We start from the raw sequence: 25,404 nt of genomic DNA, 5'->3' as shown, positions 1-25,404 counted from the left end.
AATCGCACCGGAATATGTTACACTATGACATGTAACTATAAAACATATAATATGACAGCAAACATTATAATAACTAGGAATAAGGCGGTTCTTGTTCCTGACACTCCTGTATAATGTTTGTACATCCTAAATATCAGTGACATTCATTCAGTTAAATTTTTTATTAGGCGGTGGTAACAGTGACATTATTTATGCTATACCTCCTGTATAACGTTTGTGCTTCCTAAATATCAGTGACATTCATTCAGTGTAGTTTTTTATTAGCCGCTGGTGACAGCGACATTACCTGCACTATACCTCCTGTATAACGTTTGTGCATCCTAAATATCAGTGACATTTATTCAGTGTAATTTTTTATTAGGCGGTGGTGACAGCGACATTATTTGCAATATACCTTCTGTTTAACATGTGTGCATCCTAAATATCAGTGTCATTCATTCAGTGTAAATTTTTATTAGGCGGTGGTGGCAGCAAAATTACTTGCGCTATACTTACTGTTTAAACCATGTGCATACTTTATTTGCGCATACACTTACAAAACCTGCCTTACTGTACGTGTGACATACTTGCAAACATATATACCATTTAACATGCGCAAGGCGAGCAGTAAGGGACGGGAAAGTGGCCGTGCTGCTGATGGTGCACCAGAGGCGGTTGGCCTGGGTGCGGTGAAACTGTGCTTGCTGCCAGAGCACAAGAAACACACTCATTCACGATACCTAGCTTTATGTCCCAGTTTGCAGGGCGGCGCAGGACACCACTCTTGAAGTCAGACCAGTGCGACCAGGCGGTCGGTTGGATTGCAGCAGATAATGCCTCCAGTTGGTTAAGCACAACCCTGTCTTCCGCAAAGTCCAGTCTCAGTAACCAAGAGTCTGGTAAACAGAATCCTCACCCTGATACTCCTTCCACCCATCATGGAGAGTCTTGGCAAACAACTGATCCCACACTCGGATATTCCGAGGAGCTGATTTCATCACCATTCCTTAATTTGGGCCTCTCACCAAGCCCACTTGAAGAGGGACATGAGGAGATCTTGTGTCCTGATTCCCAAAATCTGGAGCATCCACAGTCAGAAGAAGATGACGGTGGGGAATGGCAATTAGTGTTTCACGAGGTGGATGATGATGATGAGACACACTTGCCAATAAGTCAACCGCAATTAGAGTCTCAAGAGGTTCATGATGAGGATGAGACAGAGTTGTCAATAACTGAGGTTGTTGTTAGGTCAACAAATCAGGAGGATGACCAGAGTGAGGAAGTGGAAGAGGAGGTGCTGGGCGATGAAGTCACTGATCCAACCTGGGTAGGTGGCAAGCCGAGATAGCAGTACAGAGGGGAGGGATCCGCAGCACTGCAACAGGCTGGAAGAAGCAGTGGGGTGGCAAAAGGGAGAAGGCGGGACACACCAAACAGGCCCGCAACTTTTCCCTGGAGCGCTCCCTTGCGGCAATTTCCCTTTCCAAGATGTAGGTGTTCTGCAGTCTGGCGCTTTTTTGAGGAAAGTGCAGACAATAAAAGAATTGTCATTTGCAAGCTGTGCAGTACCAAAATGAGCAGGGGCGAGAACACTAGCAACCTCACCACCATCAGCATGATCCGCCACATAGCATCAAAGCACCCTAATAGGTTAGCTGAATGCCTGGGTCCACAACCAGTGTCTGCGGGTCACACCACTGCCTCCTCTTCCCCTGTGTTACGAGTTGGCCAATCCCCTGTCCAAGACGCAGGCCCATATGCCTCCCGCCATGCATTTGGACCTTCGCAAGCACCATCCGCTAGTACATCCACTTCTGTGCCCCAGCGCAGCGTACAGATGTCGATACCCCAGGCCTTTGAACGAAAGCGCAAATACCCAGCCACCCACCCACAGACCATAGCACTAACTGCGCACCTTTCCAAATTGCTGGCCCTGGAAATGTTGCCACTTAGGCTTGTGGACACTGAGGCTTTCCACAGCCTGATGGCGGCGGCTGTACCGTGGTACTCTGTCCCCAGCTGCCAATATTTTTCACAGTGTGCAGTCCCAGCCTTACACCAGCATGTGTGCTGTAACATCGCCCGTGCCCTGACTAACGCAGTTATTGGGAAGGTCCACTTAACGACTGACACATGGACAAGTGCTTTTGTCCAGGGATGCTACATTTCCCTGAAGGCACACTGGGTGAATGTTGTGGGGGCCGTGAGCGAGTCGTACCCTCAGATGGCACAGATGCTACCGACACCAAGGATTGCAAGCCCTACTTCCATAAGGGTTTCCACCACCACCTGGGTTAGTGGCTGCAACCCCCCCTCCCCTTCTCCTCCTCCGCCTACACCTCCACCTCAGAATTATCATCTTGCAGCACCAGTCAGCTGTCAGTCAGTAGCTGGAAGCAGTGTAGAACTGCAGTGGAGAAGCGGCAACAGGCCGTGCAGAAACTTATTTGCTTAGGTGACAGACAGCACACCACCACGGAGCTGAAACTTGGTGGCGGCTTTGGAGCTTGGCAAGCTCACTCACATACCATGCCTAGTACACATGTTCAACCTAGTGGTTCAGCGGTTTCTCAAAACCTACACTAATTTGCCTGAGCTACTGGTGAAGGTGCGCCACGTGTGTGCACATTTATGCAAGTCATCAACAGCTTCCACCGTTCTGTTAACGCTGCAGCAGTGCTTACAATTGCCAGCTCACCAACTGTTGTGCGACGTGAGCATGCGCTGGAACTCGACGTTCCACATGTTGGCCAGGCTTTTTGAGCAGTAAAGCGCAGTAGTGGAATACCAGCTGCAACATAGTCGTCACCTTTCCGGTCAGCTTCTGCTCTTCACAAGTGATGAGTGGGCATTGATGTCTGACCTCTGTAAGGTTTTATGCAACTTTGAGGAATCAACATAGATGGTGAGCGGCTATAACACTATTATCAGCATAACCATCCCACTTCTGTGTCTACTCAAACTGCTCGCTGCTCACAATTAAGGCAGACACTTTTCATGTGGAAGAGGAGGAAATGGGGGAAGAAAGTATACAGGGTGATAGCCAGATCACCCTCAGTTTGTCTTCTCAGCGCAAATTGGATGATGAGGAGGAGGAGCAGGAGACTGTTGCCTCTGCTACAGAGGGTAGTCCCCATGGAAGTTTTATTCCATCTGATCTGAGTGGATGGGCCAAAGAGGAGGAAGAGGATGAGGAGATTGAGAGTCATCCTCCTGATGACGACAGCGAAGTCTTGTCTGTTGGGACTCTGGCTGACTTTATGTTAGGCTGCATTTCCCATGACTCTCACGTTGTACGCATTTTGGCCAACACCGATCCGGGCCTGCATCTTGGACAGGGTATTGGCCAGCTCATAACACAGGGGAAGAGGAGGCAGTGGTGTGACCCGCAGACACTGGTTGTGGACCCAGGCGTTCGACCCACCTATTAGGGTGCTTTGATGCCATGTGGCGGTAGAGAAAACCTGCCAGAACTATCTGAATTTGGGATTGCTTGAGTTCACCGGAATGCCCTCTGGCCTCATTGTACTCAGAGAGCTCTGGCAGGCTGTACTCTGCCGGAATAGTTTGCTGGAACTACTGCCGGCAGTGTGAAACATGCCTAAACTGGTCATGATGAGACTTGTAGTTCTCTTACCACTCTAATAATGTTCTGCAGCAGCTGAGGTGTGTTTTAGGCTTTGTTCACATCTGCACTAGTGACGCTCACTGTTCTGCTCTGTCATAGGAGCGCAACAATGAAAATCACGGTAGTGCTTGATCTGGCGCATCCAGACATGGGGGTCCAATTCAGATTCTTGCTATGGGCCCCAATGATTGTTATATACACCCTTGATCTGTGTTTACTTTGTGCGGCGACCGGACACCCTAGGGGTGATGTCCATGAGTGTACTAGTGATAAGGTGCCAAGGATAGTAGTACTCTGTCAAGGAACCATGAACCAGATGTACAACAAGAGATGAGTGGAAATAAGAAGGCTTTTTTTGAAAATAAAGCTGTAAGGCAAAAGTCCAAACGGATGGCTAAACCGAAGCAGGGTCTTGCGAAACCAGAGATCAGGAACCAGAAGGGTAGTCAGACGAAGCCAGGATCAGGAACCAACAGGGTAGTCAGACGAAGCCAGGATCAGGAATCAGCAGGGTAGTCAGACGAAGCCAGGATCAGGAACCAGAAGCAGCAGCAGTCTTAGAAGCATGTGAGCACAGAAGGACCAAGCAGGGAACTGAAGCCACAGACCTCCTATATATATGAGCTAGGCATCCAGCTCCTCCCAGTGGGAAGGAGGAGCCGCAGGGTGGGAGGCTACAAGAAACCCAGAAACCAAGATGGCCGCCAGCACATGTCAAACGAAGGAGAACAGCAAGGAGGTAAGACCATGACAGTACCTCCCCCTCAAGGGCCCCTCCTCCGCGGAGTAAGGAACGGTTTCTGAGGGAAGCGTGCGTGGAAGGCTCGGAGCAAGGCAGGAGCATGGACATCTGCGGAGGGAACCCAGGAACGCTCCTCTGGACCATAACCACGCCAATGGACCAAAAACTGCACCCGGCCGCGGACCAGGCGTGAGTCCAGGATATTGCTCACCTCATACTCCTCACGATTGCCCACTTGGACCGGACGAGGCCGAGGAATCGAGGAAGTGAAACGATTACACACCAGTGGCTTCAAGAGGGAGACATGAAACACGTTGGAGATCCGCATGCCAGGAGGAAGCGCAAGGGCATAGGCTACCGGGTTTACCCTGCGAAGCACTCGGAAGGGACCAACAAAGCGAGGCGCCAGCTTGGGAGTGGGCACTCGAAGGTTGAGGTTGCGGGTGGACAACCATACGCGGTCTCCGACCTGGTAGGAAGGAGCGGGCGCTCGTCTGCGATCAGCCTGGAGTCTCTGGCACTGCGCAGAGACCTCAAGGGACCTCTGGATCTGTACCCAAGAAGCACGTAGGACGGAAAGGTGATCCTCCACAGCCGGAATATCCTGGGGAGAGAATACCTCCGGTAACACGGCAGGTTGGAACCCATAATTGGCCATGAAGGGAGACGTCCCAGAGGAAGAGTTCACCGCCGTGTTCCTGGCAAACTCAGCCCAAGGCAGGAGGTCAACCCAATTGTCTTGGTGATCGGAGACATAGCAACGAAGGAATTGCTCCAAGGCCTGATTGGATCGTTCTGCGGCCCCATTGGACTGAGGGTGGTAGGCCGATGAGAAAGAGAGATGAATCCCCAACTGGGAGCAAAAGGCGCGCCAGAACCTGGACACAAACTGACTCCCCCGATCCGACACAATCTCCTTGGGCAAACCGTGCAACCGGAAGACCTCCCTGGCAAAAATCGAGGCCAACTCTTGTGCAGAGGGTAACTTCTTGAGAGGTACACAGTGGCACATTTTGGAAAACCGATCCACTATCATGAGAATGATGCAGGGATGCAGGGAGGTCCACAATGAAATCCATCCCCAGGTGTGACCATGGACGCTCCCCGGTGGCTATGGGTTGCAAAAGGCCCAACGGAAGGTGCCGAGGGGACTTACTCTGGGCACAAACGGAGCATGCCGCTACATATGCGGCGATGTCGGAACGTAGAGAAGGCCACCAGAACAGACGTGAAACAGCCCAGGACAGCTGATTCTTTCCAGGATGCCCCGCGGCCTTGGAGTTATGGTAGGTTCGCAACAACCGAGTGCGCAACTCCTCAGGCACAAAACACCTGCCGTTGGGTCTCCCAGAGGGAGCACCAGATTGAGCCGCCAAAATCTGCTCACCCAGGGGAGAGGTCAGGCTGGTGCGAATGGCGGCCAGGATCTGATTCGGAGGTATGACCGAAGTCGGAATCGACTCCTCCCCGGACAGCTCGGAGTACTGCCGTGATAAGGCATCCGCTCTGATGTTCTTGGAACCGGGTAGGTAGGAGACCACGTAATTAAAACGTGACAAGAACAGAGCCCATCTGGCCTGACGTGGTGTCAATCTCTTGGCCTCAGAGAGGTAGGTCAGATTCTTGTGGTCCGTCAGGATGAGAACCGGAACCACCGAGCCCTCGAGCAAGTGCCTCCATTCTTTAAGGGCCTGCACGATGGCCAATAACTCCCTGTCACCAATCTGATAGTTGCACTCCGCGGAAGACAGTTTCCGGGAGTAAAACCCACAAGGAAGCAGAGGACCCTCTGGTGTTCTACGCTGAGACAGGAGGGCGCCTACTCCCGTCTCAGACGCGTCCACCTCGAGGACAAACGGCAACCCAGGGTTGGGATGCAACAGAATCGGAGCCGACACAAAGGCGGACTTTAGAGCCTCAAAAGCTCGGATGGCCTCGGGCGGCCAGACCTGGGGATTACTGCCCTTCCTGGTCAGATCCGTGAGAGGCTTGGCTAGCATGGAAAAGTCCCTGATGAACTTCCGATAATAATTGGCGAAGCCCAAAAAGCGCTGCAGGGCACGAAGACCACTGGGCTGGGGCCACTGTAAGACAGCCGAAACCTTCTCAGGATCCATGGAGAACCCCTCAGCGGAAATGATGTAACCTAAGAAGGTTACCTGGGATCGGTGAAATTCGCATTTCTCAAGCTTACCGAACAGCTTGTTCTCTCGTAACCGTTGCAACACTCGTCTGACATCCAGAATGTGGGCCTCCATGGATTCAGAATATACCAAGATGTCATCCAAATAGACCACCACACACTGCTGCAACAGGTCACGGAAAACATCGTTGATGAATTCCTGGAAGACTGCGGGCGCATTGCACAACCCAAAGGGCATAACCAAGGATTCATAATGACCAGTCCTGGTGTTAAACGCGGTCTTCCACTCATCGCCCGCCTTGATCCTTACCAGGTTATATGCCGCCCTCAGGTCGAGTTTGGTAAAGACCGTGGCCCCTTTGAGGCGATCGAACAGCTCGGAAATCAAGGGTATCGGGTAAGCGTTCTTGATCGTGATACGATTGAGACCCCTGTAATCGATGCAAGGCCTCAACTCACCGCCCTTCTTTTTCACAAAGAAAAATCCAGCCCCTGCCGGGGACGAGGATTTGCGAATGTGTCCGCGTGAAAGCGCCTCCCTCACGTACTCCTCCATGGCCTCATTCTCCGCTACCGACAGTGGATAGACTTTGCCACGAGGAGGAACGGCACCAGATTGTAACTCTATGGCACAATCGTATGGGCGGTGCGGAGGTAGGGCAACCGCACGCACCTTATCGAATACATCCCGGTACTCCTCATATTCAGGAGGCAACAGAGAGTCCGAGGAAGTACACAGCAACTTGACAGGCCCATGGATGCAACTAGCCCCACACTGCGGTGACCACGAGAGGATCTCGGCCGATTTCCAATCGAAAGTCGGATTATGCTTCTGGAGCCAGGGGTACCCCAAGACCACCGAGTAGTGTGGAGACGAAATAACCTGGAGACAGACCGACTCTCTGTGAACGGCACCAATGGCCATCCCCACTGGAAGGGTCTCATGAGTCACGTGTGGCGGCAGAAGGGGTCTGCCGTCTATCGCCTCAAGAGCCAGTGGGGAACCTCGAGGCTGCAGAGGAATGGAATTGGCGGCAGCGAACACACTATCAATGAACAAACCACCAGCACCAGAGTCCACCAACGCCTGGGTCGTCACCGAGCCCCCGACCCAGGAGAGGACAACAGTAATCAGTGGTTTGTCAACACGGGAAACCGGGGACGAGGAGACTCCACCCAAGATCTGCCCCCGACAGGATCTCAGGTGCGAGCGTTTCCCGGACGGTTCGGGCATGCCAACCGAAAATGCCCACCGAGACCACAGTACATGCATCAGCCCTCGCGTCTCCGGAGTACCCTCTCCCCCTCGGACAGGTGAGCAAACCCCAGCTGCATGGGTTCACCCCCAGACAAGTCATCCCCAGGAGGCGTGGGAGGAGAGGGAGGCACGGGTGGGACAGCAAACGTAGGCGCCAATCTGTTAGAAGGCCTCCGCAGGCTCTCCTGAAAGGAAGGTCTCTCCCTGAGTCTGGTGTCAATCAAAATCAGGAAAGAAATAAGAGACTCGAGCTCCACAGGTAGGTCCTTAGCTGCAACCTCATCCTTCAAGGCATCCGAGAGACCATGAGAGAAAGCAGCGACCAGAGCCTCATTATTCCAGCCCACCTCTGCTGCCAGGGTACGAAACTCAATGGCGTATTCAGCTACGGATCGTGAACCCTGTCTGATGGACATAAGGAGCTTTGCAGCAGAGGCAGCACGAGCCGGCACATCGAACACCTTCCGAAGAGAAGCAACAAAACCGGAAAACTCGGCAACCACCGGATTGCTGTTCTCCCACAAAGGGCTGGCCCAGGCCAAGGCCTTGTCCGAGAGCAGCGAGATCAAGAAGCCCACCTTTGATCTCTCAGTAGGAAAGGCATGTGGCAGCAACTCGAAGTAAATGCCCACCTGGTTAAGGAAACCTCGGCACTGAGTTGGCTCTCCCCCAAAGCGCTGTGGAAGGGGGGCAGAACCGGTCATACCCCGAAACACCGCAGGCGCAGCAACAGGTGTCGGGGTAGACTCTGGCGCAACAACCGGAGCGGCAGTAGGAGCGGGCCCAGGAGCGACAACCGACCCATCGGCAACGGAAGCTAAATGAGCCATGCGTTCAAGCAGGGTTTGCAACGCCACAGCGAACCGACCCAACAGGTGATCCTGCTGATCAAGTCTGGCAACCAGCGTAGGTAGCGAGGATGGCCCTGTACCGTCAGAATTCATGGCTTGGTCCTAATGTCAAGGAACCATGAACCAGACGTACAACAAGAGATGAGTGGAAATAAGAAGGCTTTATTGAAAATAAAGCTGTAAGGCAAAAGTCCAAACGGATGGCTAAACCGAAGCAGGGTCTTGCGAAACCAGAGATCAGGAACCAGAAGGGTAGTCAGACGAAGCCAGGATCAGGAACCAACAGGGTAGTCAGACGAAGCCAGGATCAGGAATCAGCAGGGTAGTCAGACGAAGCCAGGATCAGGAACCAGAAGCAGCAGCAGTCTTAGAAGCATGTGAGCATAGAAGGACCAAGCAGGGAACTGAAGCCAAAGACCTCCTATATATATGAGCTAGGCATCCAGCTCCTCCCAGTGGGAAGGAGGAGCCGCAGGGTGGGAGGCTACAAGAAACCCAGAAACCAAGATGGCCGCCAGCACATGTCAAACGAAGGAGAACAGCAAGGAGGTAAGACCATGACATACTCACGGTTAAGTTGTCCCTTGGGGCCGGCATGCAGTGGATGTAAAGATAGCACAAAATCTTCTAGGGCAATCTCGGTTGCAGGGAACACCAGCCAGATAGAAGTTGAGGTGCCCTTCATGGTGGTGTTGTTTACGGTGCTTGTGGCAGCTGGGCCCCTGGTTCGTGAAGCCAGCACCATTAGGCGCAAATGTTTTTGGTAGTAGTAATGATGATATAAAATAAGGAGACTAGAGCTTTCAACAGACTCCCAGTACTTTACTGAAGCTGATCCACAGGTCATCAATGTATGCAAAAAGTCAGTTACATCAAGGCAGCTTTTGCAGTGATTCTCATTAGTTCCCAGAAGTTGCATAAGGAATACTCCTCTATCACAATCAGTCTTTCTCTCTCTTGTTTCTCCAGGCTGGAGGGATGAACTATCTCTGCTGCCCAGTATAATACTATACTTGGTATCCTCTTCTAGGAATACTATACTCTGACAAATAGCCTTTTTGTCTCTAATTATGGTGGATAGCTTGTAGCTAGAGATCTCTCCACCTAATGCAAAGGAGTTTGGAGTCTGATAAATGACAGTTACCTTTGTTTGTCAATATCCTCATCCCCTCTCTAAGTTGCCTGGAGATACTGTAATCCTTTCTATTCTATGGTCTGGTACATTAAACTAAGTTTGGAGTTTGGATAACTCTTCACAATGGCTGCTGGGGTTCAGCTTGTCCTCAGACATCACACACTGACCTTCTTCTTCCTGCACTGTGCTGTGCATGTGTAGGGCGGAGTTAGCCCTGGGAGGCCTGTTAGGACCTTCCTCTCCCTATGCAACTTTCTGAGAACACATTTACAAGTACAGTTTGCATGAAACACAATCACAACATTAAGCAGTGTGTTTCAGGACACTGTATTCTGAGCAAATACAGTCTAGTTGTTTGTACCATCAAACCTGTGTCTGTGGTATGCTGTCAGGGTATCCAGCATCCACTCCGCATCACAATACAGCATGAACACAATATTTGCAATCGACCTATCATTTGGTTGAACTTTATGGACGTTCTTTCAACCATATTATGTAACTGATCCTATAAGACCTGTCGTGCTACAAAACAAAGCATGAAAAATACAGTTTTATTAAAACTGGATAAGCAATATTCCAGTGTTTTTTTGTTTTTTTTTCAGTTGATATAGTTTCATTTTTTTATCAGAAGGTTAAGTAATGTAGAACCAAGATTTTCTTACACTAAGCTTCTAATGAGCTCTTGGCATATCTTGACGAATTCAATTTAATTATTACCTAGTTGTTTAATTTACATAAAATGTAAGGGTCACAATTAAGATCACAATATTCTTAGGACAGGTCTTCTGCTTGTGTATCCCAAACATCACTTTCTAATTTTCAAGATTTATCTGAGACAAAAGTAATAAAGTAGAAGCACAGTGACTAACATTCTCTTGTGAATGCTTTTTCAGCTGAGAAGCAAGAATATATTGAATGCTGCTTACATTCTCATGAAGAAATAACTTCATTTATTCTCTGCTAACAATGAATAGCAATTACTATACATCTGTCTTATTAAAAATGTTGTCTCAAAGCTGAAACCCCCAGAATGTAATGAATCCAGAAAGTAAAAGCCACACGTTCATTGCATTTGCTTGTAGAGAGTTCACAACCTCAAAATGTTTATATATATATATATATATATATATATATATATATATATAAATATATATATATATATATATATATATATATATATATGTATGTATGTACATACCTTATAAACACTGTTAGGTGATTTTATTATTTTTTTGGGTGACATCTCTTGTGACTTGTATCCATGAGGATGTGTTGAAGAGTTTTGGGATTAAACTTCCGGTACTTGCTAATACAACATTTTAGTGATGTAAAAGTAAAAGGCCTAGCAAAACAGAACTTACTTTTAAGTGACTTTCTGGAGTTGGATAAAACTTCCGTAAAGTACTGACATGTGTGCGTAGACATAAAGCAGCATAGCATTTTGTATACGGTGTGTTACACCTAACCAGGGTATATCACAATTTAGCAGCTACAATCAGTCCTATAAGTCTTTAAGGCATCATCTCAACTCACCTCAAAACAGCCTAAAAAAAAATCAAGAAAAGCCAATGTTGGTGTACAGTTGTTTTGTATCCTGGGTTCTATATTTTCTTAATGGACAGTTCAGAGGTATTATGCTATCATATTAAACACAAAATGACCAGTGGGCACATAGGAATTCATGTAATTGGTTTATCTACTTTGCTCATTGTGAGGCTGATATTATCTGCCCTTTTCTTATTAAACGTTTCCCATTATACCGAGGAATGATACATGAAATAGTCATGTAGTCAAATGGACATAAGGTACAATCCATACAGGTTCGCTCCACATACACAAAATACCAGGGACTGTGATGATGTGAAGCAACCTGCAGAACAATCTAATAACAAGGACAGGTGCACTCTACGATCTTACCAAGGCATCAAACTGGTGTTAAAATTGAGAGATTACTACTATGAGGACATGTCTGAGCCCGAACACCGCACCAAGGTTTCTCAAGTAGCTCCGGTCCTAACACTCGCCTACCTGAGCCGTATGGGCAATACCAGGGGCCAGTAGGTGAATTACATGAGTGTGAGGACCGACTCACAGACCACTCACCAGTTAACTCCAGGGAGGAGTCTGCGAGTCCCACTCAAGACTGACTGATATGGCCCAGGCCTCACAGGTGCACCTAAATGTGGCCTGTAGATGGAAAACAGGCACATTTAAATTGGAATTTATACAACTCCATATACAAGCAAACTAACAGAAATAGCGTGGTGTTCAACAGGCAGGAAATGATCAAACCCACATGCAGTTATGCACATATATACAGGGGAGCAAATCCTGCACTTGTGGCCCATTGCTAATGGCGATCCCCAACAAAACTCCAATTTAAATATGCATGTTTTCCACCTACAGGCTACATTTAGGTGCACCTGTGAGGCCTGGGCCATATCACCCAGTCTTGAGTGGGACTTGCAGACTCCTCCCTCCTCCCATTGCTAGCATGGTTACATGCCGGAGGTAACTGGTGAATGGTCTGTGAGTCAGTCCTCACACTTCTGTAATTCGCCCACTGGCCCCTGGTATTGCCCATACGGCTCAGGTAGGTGAGTGTTAGGACCCGAGCTACTTGAGAAACCTTGGTGTGGTGGTCGGGCTCAGACATGTCCTCATAGTAGGACATGTTGGCTAATCTCCCAATTTTAACACCAGTTTGAGGGCTTAGTAAGATTGCAGAATGCACCTGTCCTTGTTATTAGATTGTTATACTGTTTATCACATCCACACAATTGCTATCTTGTGTAGGATGTATCTTGTTGTACTTGTGGTCCGCTGCAGGCATCCTCCACCGTATGTATTTTTGCTGGGGATCGCCATTAGCAACAGGCCACAAGTGCAGGATTCGCTCCCCTGTATATATGTGCATAACTGCATGTGGGTTTGAGCATTTCCTGGCTGTTGAACACCACGCTATTTCTGTTAGACGCAACCTGCAGACCATGAATCCATTGTAGGATTCTAAAATATTCTGCAAGTATATAGGAGGACATTTTGTCTTTTATCCCTTTTCCACACGCTATGGTCTTCTTGATAGCCTACTGAGATAATAATTGACAGGGCAATAATTTAGTCGAAAGTGGCTTTGATTTAAATGAATTACTATAGACATTTTCTTTTATCACAAGAATTATGCAAATGTTCATTTTGGAATAGCTGTAAGGAAGATTGTTCATGAGTACAAACATCCCTGCTACTGCGGGAAGGAGGGACGCTCTACCCATCAATGGAAGGTGTTCATTTTCTCAGCACAGACATTAATTATCACTTCAAGCAGCAATATCCTATACAGCTTCTTGCAGTCATGATTTCCACCATATTTGGTTACTTTGAAGAAGCAATTTTCCTATTCCAACCTCTATTTCTGTCTTTTTGCATTTTTTTTCATTAATCAGTGCCATTCAACTTTTTTTTTCTTTGGACACCAAATCTTAGATAATTGTCTTGAATTCGACCAAAAAGGTATGACGGGCAGAGAAAATCACCTCTCCGCTGATGATAGGCATTGCTATTATTGTTTTTGCCTTTCATCATTATTCTAGCATATAATCACACAGGCTGAAAGGAGCAGCCGTTTGTTGAGCGGTGATGGGACGCATTATGCTTTATGTGTCAGAACATCCTTGTAAAGATCTTTTATTCTTAAGCAACTGCTTCAAAGTGCCTTAGAAATCCTCAAAATGTCAAAATGTCCGTGATTGTCTTTACGTTTCATTACACAGTGATGGCATTATTAGTGATGTGTTTGGGGAACATTGAATTGTAACAGCACAACCTAAGCTAATGTTTGAATAACCTTCAAAACCGCACGCCATCAACATCTACTGGGGCCTTGTTCCAACACACAAATTATGCAGTGTAGTCTTTAACGCCAACCTGTACTAGACTCCATACTTACTAATAACAATAAGTTTACCATTAGCCTAAGCTCTGAATTACAATTTGGCCTTAATTTACTTTCACCATTAACTGCAAGCTTCCTGTTGCCTGCAACCATGAAGACCAGGGCCATGAATTGAAGCCATTGTTCTAATAAGTATTTGCTACCGTTATAGTAAACTCTGTATCATGTGTTATGTGTTGTTATACGTGGCATAGCTTCTTTTTCTCAGCTTCAATCACAGATGACTATGTGTTGGCTGAACCTTTGCAAAATAACACACTAATGGCATTGAGTAACAGTACAATAATATCCATGACCTAGCAACTGAATTGGACTGAAAACAATGACAAAAGCAGTGACTAGTGGCACATGCACAGAGCTGTATTACAACACTCTACAGAACCATAATATAGTGCCCATAGACGTCTTAGAGGTCCTACCGTGTGCCTCTGTAAAGCCCCTTTTTTATTCATTTCACATTAATTTATCATTCCTTCAGGTGTAGTGCAGATGTGGCCACTCCAATTTTTTATGAAACAAATTTAATACAATATCGTGATACGCTAGTAAAACCCTTGAGAGGCTGCAATTCACATGACAACCACTTGGTGGCCGCACCTAGTCTTATAGAGGATAGACATCTTATGATACAGTATTGAGGTGTCATGTTTTTTTAAAGCTAGTCTTCCTAAGCTACTCACTCACTTTAGATATGTTCAGGCAAGGTAATAAAGGACACTTTGGTTTTGCACTTCTAAATGAGAACATTCCTCAAAACATAAAGAGACACCATGCAGTGGATGACCATGTGCTTTGCCATGCACTTGAGATCAAAATGTGAATTTTAGATTCTTCAAATGTGTATGTTAATGATATTGTCGATAAGATGGGGGAGATGATACCACACAGATGAAATATTGAATGTTTTGTACCATGTCCTGCATCTACCATAGGTTATGGAAAATAGTTAAGATCTTTTTTCCATGTAATGGTCAATCTCTTGTCAGATTTGTAAGGTGCTGGTCATTTGCTCCTGCATATTCAGCAGTGTCATGGCACTCTGTATTTTATGGTGTATTTCAATTACAAATATTATTTAACCCTTTCAGGCTTGGAGTTTTTTGTTGTTGTTGTTGTTGTTGTTTTGCGCTCCCTGCCTTCCCAGAGCTATACATTTTTTATTTGTCTGTCCACATAGCCATATGAGGGCTTGTTTTTTGTCGGGCAAGTTGTACTTTCCAGTGTAACCATCTAATATTTCATATGATGTAGTGGGAAGCAGGAAAAAAAATCCAAAAAACAATTCCACAACAGTTTTATGTTTTTTTTATTTACGATGTTTGATGTGCGATAAAACTAACTGGTTATTTTTATTCTACAGGTCAGTACGATACAGTCGATACCTTATATATTTTTTTGCATCTTGATAGTGATAAAAAAAATTAAAAGTGGGAAAACAATCTTTTTTTTTTTTTTTGTCGCCATATTTTGACCCCTATAACTTTTTTGTAATTATGTGTACGGAGCTGTATGGGGGCTAATTTTTTGCAGGGCGATCTGAACTTTTCATTGTTTCATGGGGTGTGTATGACTTTTTGATCACTTTTTTTTTCTTTTTTTTTTTAGAAAATGAAGTGACCAAAAATGGTAAATCGGCCATTTGGACGCTTTTTTCTGTTTTGCTGTTCGCCATATGGGGAATATATTTTTATACCATGGGCGTTTTCGCACATTGCGACACCCATGATGTGTATTTTTTTATTTTTTTAGTTCTTTTATTTCTATTTTGGGAAAATGTTTTTTTATTTTATTTTTCTAAACTTTTTAATATATCAAAGACATGTAGAACAATAAATTTAGCCCAAAATGTATATATGTAAGTCGTTTTTTTTGCAAAATTTTACAACTGAAAATGAAAAATGTCATTTTATTGCAAAAAAATCATTAAATTTCGATTAATAACAAAAAAAGTAAAAATATCAGCAGCAATGAAATACCACCAAATGAAAGCTCTATTAGTGAGAAGAAAAGGAGGTAAAATTAATTTGGGTGGTAAGTTGCATGACCGAGCGATAAACGGTGAAAGTAGTGTAGTGCAGAAGTGTAAAAAGTGGCCTGGTCATTAAGGAGGTTTCAGCTAGCGGGGTTGAAATGGTTAATAAAGAAACTCCCCAGTTTGTTATACATATGATCAGAGCTGAGATAACTTCTAGGTATAAAGGAAAGCTACCAGTGTCCTCTTTTCCCCAGGACCTACCTTTTCAAAGCTGCTGCAGGGGCCCCCATATTCAATCATCTGGTAGCATCTTGCTGCTGTGTGAGCAGGTAACATTTGAATGTATCCGTAAGGTGGGCCCCCAAAATAAATTTTACTGGTGGGCCCTAGGCACCCCAGCCTGACACTGTGTGGGGAGACAGATATGTGGGAATGCACAGGCCCTCAAAAGCTGCCATAGCCTTCCTCATTGCCTGGGGGATATTTATCAAAATCAAACAATCAGATATTTCCATTCATTTTCCAAAAGAGCTCTGAAAATAAAAGATGGAATCTGGTGGCTTCTATGGGCAACTAAGTCAGTTTTCCTTTGTACCAGTTTTAATAAATCTCCCCAACAATTCAACTAGTGAACTTCTTTTCCACTTTCAGTAATGGCTCTGCGGAGCTGAAGTAAAGGGTACTATTATTATACTTCAGGGTAACGGTTTAGTCAGCCATGGACAATTATACTGAATGGTACAGGATGCCATTGTTCTAAGTTAATAAACAGGTATTTACTTTGTTATGTTCTCTTCTTTTATTTTTCAGTGCCATCTTGGGCCTTAATTGCAATAGCCATCGTTGCTGTCTTGTTGATACTCACTTGTTGTTTCTGCATATGCAAGAAATGCTTGTTCAAAAAGAAGAATAAGAAGAAGGGCAAAGAAAAGGGCGGAAAGAATGCTATTAATATGAAAGATGTAAAAGATTTAGGCAAGAACATGAAAGACCAGGTAAACCAATTCCTTTCCTATGCCGTTTGTACAAATGTCAGCTGCCTACATTAATTTTCCTAGAAATAATATGTATTCATGTTTTATATGTATATATGTCATTAGTTTTATATTAAAAGTGTAAACTATAGTGAGGGCTGTGCACCCAAACCCCAATACAGCTTACCCAAAACTGCTGTCTCAAGACTGTACGATGCTTATTGCACCCACCTCATTAACTCTTAAATGTCAGTAATAAAATGTATACCTGATGACTGTTGTTCTTTAAAGGGGAAATTAAATATTTTCACATGTCAGAGATAAATGTTATAAAATCACAATTCAAGTCAGTGATGTTAGACTAATGCTTATTTCTAGAATGAATATGCTCTACAGAACATTAAAACCTCTTTGGCATTGATCATGGACCTCTGTTTCTGGAATCTTATCCAATTTTCTTGATATTGATTTTGCTTACAATGTTGGGTTAGATTTCCTGTAACAGAAACCTCTGAGCAGCGCCATAGAGATTTCAATGCCTTAGAGGTCTTACATTCTGGAAGTTGGTGATGGTCCCAGATTAAAAACTTCTCACATGCCAAAGCAGCACATTGAATTTGTCCTTTAAGATACTATATCTTTAACTAGTCACTAGATATTATGATAACTATCTATCTAAAATCTACTCCTGATGATAAATCTTCCACAAAAGATATGTTTATACTACTCTCCTAAGACCCGACTTACTGCTGTGAGCAGTTTAGCTAACATTAAGTTAATTCTTTCTTGCTGCAGCTCTGTTCCTCAGACTACATTCCCTCTAGCCTGCTCTGTGGGTCCCCAATTTCTTCTCTCCCCTTGTGAACCATCTCCTCCTCCTGCTCTCCCAATCTTAGCCAATCAGAAGTGCACACAGATCTTAGGCTTGGCTGCGGGGTCCTAATGCTTACCTATTATCTAGTAAACTGCATAGGCCAGGGGAAGAAACCGCAACTAAACAATAATACAGTCAATCATGTTTGAAAAAAGGCACTTAGACCCCATTCCACCTTTCAAGGACACTAGATTGCAAGTTGTGTACATGAAGTGAAATTATAATGAAATATCTTGACAATGTTAGACATTAAACGTATTATAGGTCTAAATAAGGCAAAGCAAATTGCATATTGATTTCTTATTGATGTGCAAGCACTACTACACAGGGAGTAATTTATTAGACGTAGGAAATAGCTAGAGTATATATATATATATATATATATATATATATAATGCATTGTGAATTGTTAAAAGAGGTATACTGTGTATAAATGGTAAGTGGGTAGATGCTTGCTGGGCTATGGGTGCATATTACACGTCAGTAAGCTACTAAATCAAATGTTGATCAATACAAGATTGCTTATAAAGAAAATCATTGCAACACAGACTTTTGCTACAGTAAACTCTACTAAATATGACTTGCAGTTTATAGTTAAAGGGGTTTTCTGGGAGTAGGCTATTGATGATGTATCCTCAGGATGGGTCTGATTCCCAGCCCCCATTTTTGCAGTTTTTTGAAGAGGCTTCATTGAGCACTGTGGCCAACTCACAGTGTCCCAAGTACAGCACTGTCCGTACATTATATACTGGTTGTTCTTGGTATTGTAGCCCAGGCCCATTTATTTAATGGGAGTGAGCTGCACATAGGCTCTATGACTGATGACTGTGACATCACTGTCCTAAGAAGAGGCAGCTCACCAAAGCATAGAGGCTTCTTCAAACAGCAGATTGTTGAGGATGCTCGGAGTCGGACCACTACCGGTCTGACTGTAATGACCAATCCTGAAGATAGGTCATCAATATTCTACTCATGGAAAACCTCTTTAAATGTACATATATACATATAAAACTGTTCTTGTAATATATAGATATTTATATAAATTTTAAGATTAAAGTAAAAAAAAAATCTGTACTTAGCTTGGTTGTTTGTACATGTCACTTTTCACCTTTCTTTAATCTCTTCTTGTCATTCCTTATATAATTACATGACCAAATCCTTCTCTTTAGGGTGTGCTTACATGTGGCAGATTCATTGAAGACATTTCTTTGTTTCATATCATAGATCTGCAGTATACTGTTTATTGAACTATAAGCAAAATACACAAGCATGCTCACATATAACAGATTTATTGTAGAAATGTTTGCACCTGAAAACTTTTTCCATACATCTGAATGGGATTTGTAGAAATCCATGAACATGCTCTAGAAAGAACCCAATTCGCATGTATTGAATGGATTTTCAGTTGCAGAAATGTCTGTAATAAATCTGCCCCTTGTAAACATACCTGCAGGACAGTGCCCATATCCTTTTATTGGACAGGAAAGAGGTTGTGGTAGCTATCAGCATCTGCAACAACACCCCATCCCTGAAAGAATACCAGCACAGTAAAGGATTCTGCAGATGGAGAGAAGACGCAGGAAATTTGATTTCCCTGTAGTAACTCTGCCCTATTCCTGTTTGTAGAATATTATGGAATTTCCTCGTATACCCAATGTGAATATTCTACTCAATGGTCACAAAAAAAACACGCAAAAGTAATATATCACACAGAAACGCAAGCCTCAGAAACACATGTACAAACAAATCGACTAAGGACGAGAAACCGATTGTGCTTTTGCTTTGTAGATCTTTAATTAACATATGTTTTCATGTTTATGATTATGTTAATTAAAATATAGTTTTTCATGTCTTTAATGTTTCTGTACTTGAGCTGTTAGAATAAATCTGTTAATGACATTTTCACACAATGCTGAAATAGTCATCATTTCTAATTGAGCTTTATAAAAATAAAAAAAAAAACTACTGTATTCATTGGATTTTTCTTTTCATATAAATTTGTCAACTGCAGCCATCAAAGCAAAATAACCAATCTCTCTTTTTCCAGCAGAAACCTAATTTTTTTTCTTTTTAATCAAAATGATCATTTCCTACAATATTCTGCAAAAAATGTACATAAGGTTTTATTCTAAAAGAATGTTGTTACCCGCAGATTTATTAACAAACTTGTACTTGCACAATGAGAGTTGGAATCTAATTGAACAATTGACTGATTGTTTCATTCATTCATTTGGTACTTTGTACTTGTTTATATAAATGACTCTTTTATATTGACAGTGGGGTTCATTTACGACTGAATGCCATAACATCAAAAAGCCCTGATCTACTTTATGTCATATGGACAAAATTAAATGATACTATGGCTAAAGCCAGCCATACCCATTAGATAACTGGGACTCATTTGGCTGACGGCTATCTCCCCCGCACCTTCCCGTACACATGGACACTCTGGAGCAGATATACTAAGACTGGCGTCACAAAGTCCATCGGTGCAGAATGAGCCTTTGCCTCTTAATTTGGGGCATTCCCAGGCAGTCTGTGCACCAGACTTTCAAATCTACATCATATATGAGCTGGTGTCGATTTAAACTATAATTTATGGCAGTATCTGGCTTAAATGATATTAATTCTGGTGATCAGTGGATGCCATCTCAATCTCAAGCCCCACCTAATTCCTAATTTTGCACTTTTTAAATGTGGCAAGAGAATTGAAAAGTTTCAAATTATGGCAAAATAAAGTGTGCCCTAAACTTTTTATGCCACAATATTGGCATAAAAACCTTCATAATTGTCCCTCTCTGTGTCCTTAATAGTCAGAGGCAAGAAGCTCTTTGCAGACATGGTCTGGCGATGGCTTATCTACACAAGAAGTAAAAGATCAGGCATCTAGCTGCCCAGTTCTTATTTCTTTTAACATCTGCCATCTCAGGGTGCATGTGCTTTATATTGCAGCTCTATTCATGTAGCTATCACTGCTTCTAACAAAAAATAGGGCTGTGGCAGTTTAAGGATTAAACTGAGCATGCGCAATCATTGCAGTGATGTGGACAGTGAAATAAGGAAAAAAAAAAACAGCGAGCGGCAGATATATTTTTTGGAATAAATTGATGGCTTTACTAAATTGTTAAATACATAAATTTACAAAAATATTCTGATCCAAGGGTTAGTTTGAAAAATGTAGAACATTTTTTTTATGGTCACAACAAATTTGACCAGTTAAATTACACACTGTCCATTTATTAGTTAATCAGAGGTTAGAACAGAAACCAGAGTTTGATAATTATTTCATAACTAATTACAGATGTGTTGTCATTTTTGGTTTCACCAAAGTGGACATTTATTCTGACAACAAAGAGTGCAGATATATTGGTTGTCACTTTTTACTTAAATTCTCAAAAACTGAGGATAAAATGATCATTATATTATTGATAGAATATCCTGGCAAAGTCAGTCATTGTTACCAGGCCGCGGTAGTTGCATGTGACTGACGCCACACTTGGGGTTTATAAATACTGTAGTATGTTAATTGGCAGCACTATTTTGCACTTACCCTAGAGATGAGCGAAGCATTAAAAAAATCAATTTGGCTGCTTTGCCAAATTTTACAAAAAAATGAGCTTTGTGACAAATTACTTCATCACAAAGTGCATTTCTTTGTAAGTAGAGGGCGCAATAACAGGGAGCAGCGATTGCACCGCTCCCCATCATTGTACCCATTTAGATGTCGCGTTCATAGCTGATCGCGGCATCTGACAGTAATAATACATTGTAAATTAAAAATAAATTAATTAAATCATACTTACTTCATCCATTTGATGACAATTGGCTGGCAGCCGCCATCTTGATTGAAGATCTAGGGCAAAATCTCACGCAGCCTATAATAACATCATCACGTCGGCCGGCCGGTCATATATCACCGCGCACGGAACTTCATGTGAGATCTTCAATCAAGATAGCGATGGCTGGTCCGTCACTAGAAAATAGATGAGGTAAGTATGATTCGTAGCAAATCAAATTTTCTCGAACTTTTTGCTCAACACAATTTTACCCTCAAAACAACACAAACATTAGCAATGTATTCAAAAGTACATCTGGACATTTTGGCTCTGGGTATGAAAATGACCCATAAAGGGGCATTTGGACAGGCACTCTGTTTCCTCTGCAAGAAATACACCGTATTGCACATTATTATGATCACTTCCTGTTTTCGACATCAGCAGCATATTCTGTAGCACAAGAAGGAAGTCATGTGGTGAGCTGTATTGGTGGGTATATAAGGTGTGCTGTCTGCACACATATCCCTCATGCTCTCATGGGTAAAATGGGCGATTTGATCATTTCCTTTCAGGCCAAGGGTGGCAGTATTTCTGAAACTGCGCAGTTTGTGAACTATTCACATGCTACTCTGGTGAAAGTGTATTGTGAGTGGGCAAATGGCACCATTGCAAATAAGCAATGTAGAAACTTCGGCTCACCATGTGCCATTGATCTGAGGTCAATGTAGGCTAAGAAGATACGCAAGGGCGGACCAATACGCAGCTCACCACCAAAATGAACTAAGGGGGTACCAAAAGTGTGTCTAAAACAACAAATTGGTGAACCTCTGCTAACAAAGTTTTATCTGCAGTAAAGGCTTCAATTGGACCTCCACTGATCGGCAAAAGGTTGCCTTCTCTGATAAGTCATGTCTTCTGTTCATTTAATTAATGGATGTTGGTGTGTCAAGTGAGAAACATCAGAGAAAAACACCATGCAACCAGTGATGGAAGAACATCAGCTGTTGGTTGCAGTGTAATGGTCTTAAAAAAGTTTTCATGGCATTCTCTAGGACCACTCATCCATGTGGAAGACATACTCAACCAAATTAGGTATGAATCTATCCTTGCAGATCATGTATGCCCATAGAAGCTTTTTTCCTGCAGTGGATGGGATCTTCCAGAAAGACAATGTGACATGTCACATGGCTAGAAATGTCTGACATTGGTTGGAAGCGCATGGCCAATTCTACCTTAGCCCCCCCCCCCCCAATTCCCCAGACTTTAACCCAATTGAGCATGTGTGGGACCACCTCTATTGTTATGTTTACTCTATGGATCCCCCAGCAGTTGTGGGATACACTGCAGTCAGCATGTCTCCAGATACCTGTGACAACCTACTAAGACCTTACTGAGTCACTCCCGAACTATCTAGCTGCTTTCTATGCTGAACACAGTGGTTACTCTGGATATTAGCTGGTGGTCATAATAATCTAACTAGATCGAGAAAAAAAAAAAAAGCAGTCATGTGCTGGATCAACATGAAGTTATTCCCAAACAAAGAAAAAGGTTTTGACATTCACCTTTACTTCTTCGGCGTAAATGACCCCCATTCTGTTACTAACAATGTGTTTTGTTATTTTATTATTCTTGTGTTTTATTTAGCATTTTGTTTTCTTACCTTATTTCCTTTTATGTTTTATATTTATTATGTTACTTAGTTTTGTATAATGTACTATCTGTTACTTTGTGGAAAAATGACCTATTTATTTCAAGAGGGAATATGCTTTGAAGGCATCTGAAATATTTATAAAGGCATGAAGTAGACATATTAGCACATTAAAAACGTTCTTCTGTGTGACATTTCATTGCTGATTCCACAGTGTAAGGGGAATTGAGCTGTCATTTGAGTGGTCAATGGTCCAGATGTGGACGATAATAGTTTTACAATGATATTGTTAGAATTATGCCAAATAACATTTCTCAAAGGGTTTTATTGATGTTTTTCTCCTAAAGTCATTTATATTTAATGCATAGCAGGCCATGGTTATTATCAAGCAATGTTTCCAAGCATTTATAGTTGTTACCGTACACTTGTGAATTTAGAACCACTTGTATCACTTTTTCATGCACAAATGGCTATATGGAATTGAATAAAGCTGAGGCATATGTATATGTGGAAGTATGATATATGAGTGAAATATTGCAGGAGTAATCTCATCAAAAGAAAGGATAGAATATTGTTAGGATATACAATCATTTCATGTTCAGTTGGGAATCTTACCTATCGGACTGAAAGGTGAAGAATCCACTTCGGCTTTCTCCTTTCACCCACTATGCAGGGAACTCATTCAAGTGAATGGAGCTGTGATGCACTTTCCTACAAAGTGGGTATAAGGTAACATGACTGTGCAGGAACAAGCTCTCTCCTCATTGGGGTTTCTCTCAGTTGAAGCCCCAGCAATCAGATGGCATAGCCAAGCATTTTTTCATCTCCTGTAATTTCAAGAAAAGCCTGTCAACTATTTGACTGTGGTTATAGATACCTAATTGTCATGCATTATGCTTGGAATATACTGTATTAGAGTGGAAGTAATTTATAAAAAGTAAAGGGGAAAAAAATGGTGTTACAGTATATATGGCAACCAATTAAGCACTTGTTTGAATATTTGTTTGCAAGGATAACACCTTCCCGCAGCTGAGTGTAATTATATGACCAAGGTGCACAAGGGGTATGTGGAGTGTGCTCATGAGCAGGGAATATTCTATAGCCAGCACTAGGACTAGCATTTTGAACTGAGTAGGAAGCACAGTTCCATTCAAGGTTTAGTGGCCATGCTAGATTACTGCAGTTCAGCTCCCATTCAAATTTATGGCAGCTGAGCTTCAGTAACCCGGCATGCCCACTTTAATTTGAATGGAACTTTACTCCATTCAAAATGGTTTTCACAGTGTCGGCGGCTACAGGGAACAGCTGATCTGTGGGGGTACCCCACTTTTCAGATATTGATAACCTATCTGTAGGATAGGTAATCAATATTGGCATCCTGGAAAACTCGTTTAGCATATCTTCAAGGTTGAAGCATGTATGGTCACCTGCCAACAAAGCAATATAGGGTTGCATGGGAAAGCAGTAGTAGAAAATGAAGCTAATAGCACTATAATAGGGACATCAGTATTGATATGGGAAGTATAAATGGACAATAGATATGAATGGTGATTGAATAACACTGTATTGTGTGGTAAATTTCACATACAGAATGCATGCATAAATATAAATGACTTTAGAGAAGGACATGAATTCGGAAGAACAGGATTGACAGTGCCATAAACACAATGAACTGTAAATGAAGTGCATATCTAATGGTCATTTTTCCAAGGTTCTTACTAATGGTTATGTGTGGCCGTCTTAATTTGATTTCTTTCTTCTGTGTCCTTCCCCTCTGTGTTGTATCTCATGACTGTTCTGGATTGTCACTTGCGGTAGGTTTTTTTTTCCTATCTGGGTAAACCATAGATAGTGGAAGCATTTTATGATTAGTTGTCTTGACAGCTGGGGCTTCTCAATTGAGATTAATCTACTGCTTAACACTGCTTAATACATCAAGAGGCTGAACTAAATTGATTTCATTCAAACATAAATAGAGTTATCCCCACAAATACAAAGACAATTGTATTAGATGGCTAAAATTGTGTAATTGCTGCAAATATTTATCAATTATGAAACAAAAATTGCTGATCGATTGCATGCTTCATGTTACATTTCCTAATAATATCATTTCAACTAAGAGAAATATAAGCCCTGAAATTTGCATCACTTTGTGAGCTTTTAACTATTCAAGACTAGATTTGTTCTTCACCATGCTAATCAAAGCCTATTTAGGCAAATATCCTGCACCTAATGGTGGCTGCATTGCTTATAAAATCCTAAAGAGATGGGTAATTACTGTATTTTTCTGCTTTATAAGATGACTGGATTATAAGACACATTTAGGTTTTAGAGGAGGAAAATCTGAAAAAATATTTTTCATCAGAATTCAGATCAGACCCCAAGCTTCATCAGACCTCAAATCAGACCCCTATATTAGACCTCAGATAAGACCCCTAAATCAGACTCCCCTATCAGACCCCAATATCA

General features: G+C 43.0%; 1 protein-coding gene across 1 annotated transcript in view; it reads left to right on the top strand.

Annotated features, from left to right (window-relative positions):
- SYT1 (synaptotagmin 1) overlaps positions 1 to 25,404 on the top strand; it is a 361,940-nt gene that overhangs the window by 171,884 nt on the left and 164,652 nt on the right. The window contains exon 3 of the mRNA XM_044277107.1: positions 16,474 to 16,658. Within this exon, the coding sequence (XP_044133042.1) occupies positions 16,474 to 16,658 (185 nt within the window). The remainder of the gene's footprint in view (positions 1 to 16,473; positions 16,659 to 25,404) is intronic.

This window comes from Bufo gargarizans, chromosome 2, assembly GCF_014858855.1.
Source record: "Bufo gargarizans isolate SCDJY-AF-19 chromosome 2, ASM1485885v1, whole genome shotgun sequence".
Lineage (NCBI taxonomy): Eukaryota > Metazoa > Chordata > Amphibia > Anura > Bufonidae > Bufo > Bufo gargarizans.
This window is presented reverse-complemented; position numbering and strand designations above follow the sequence as displayed.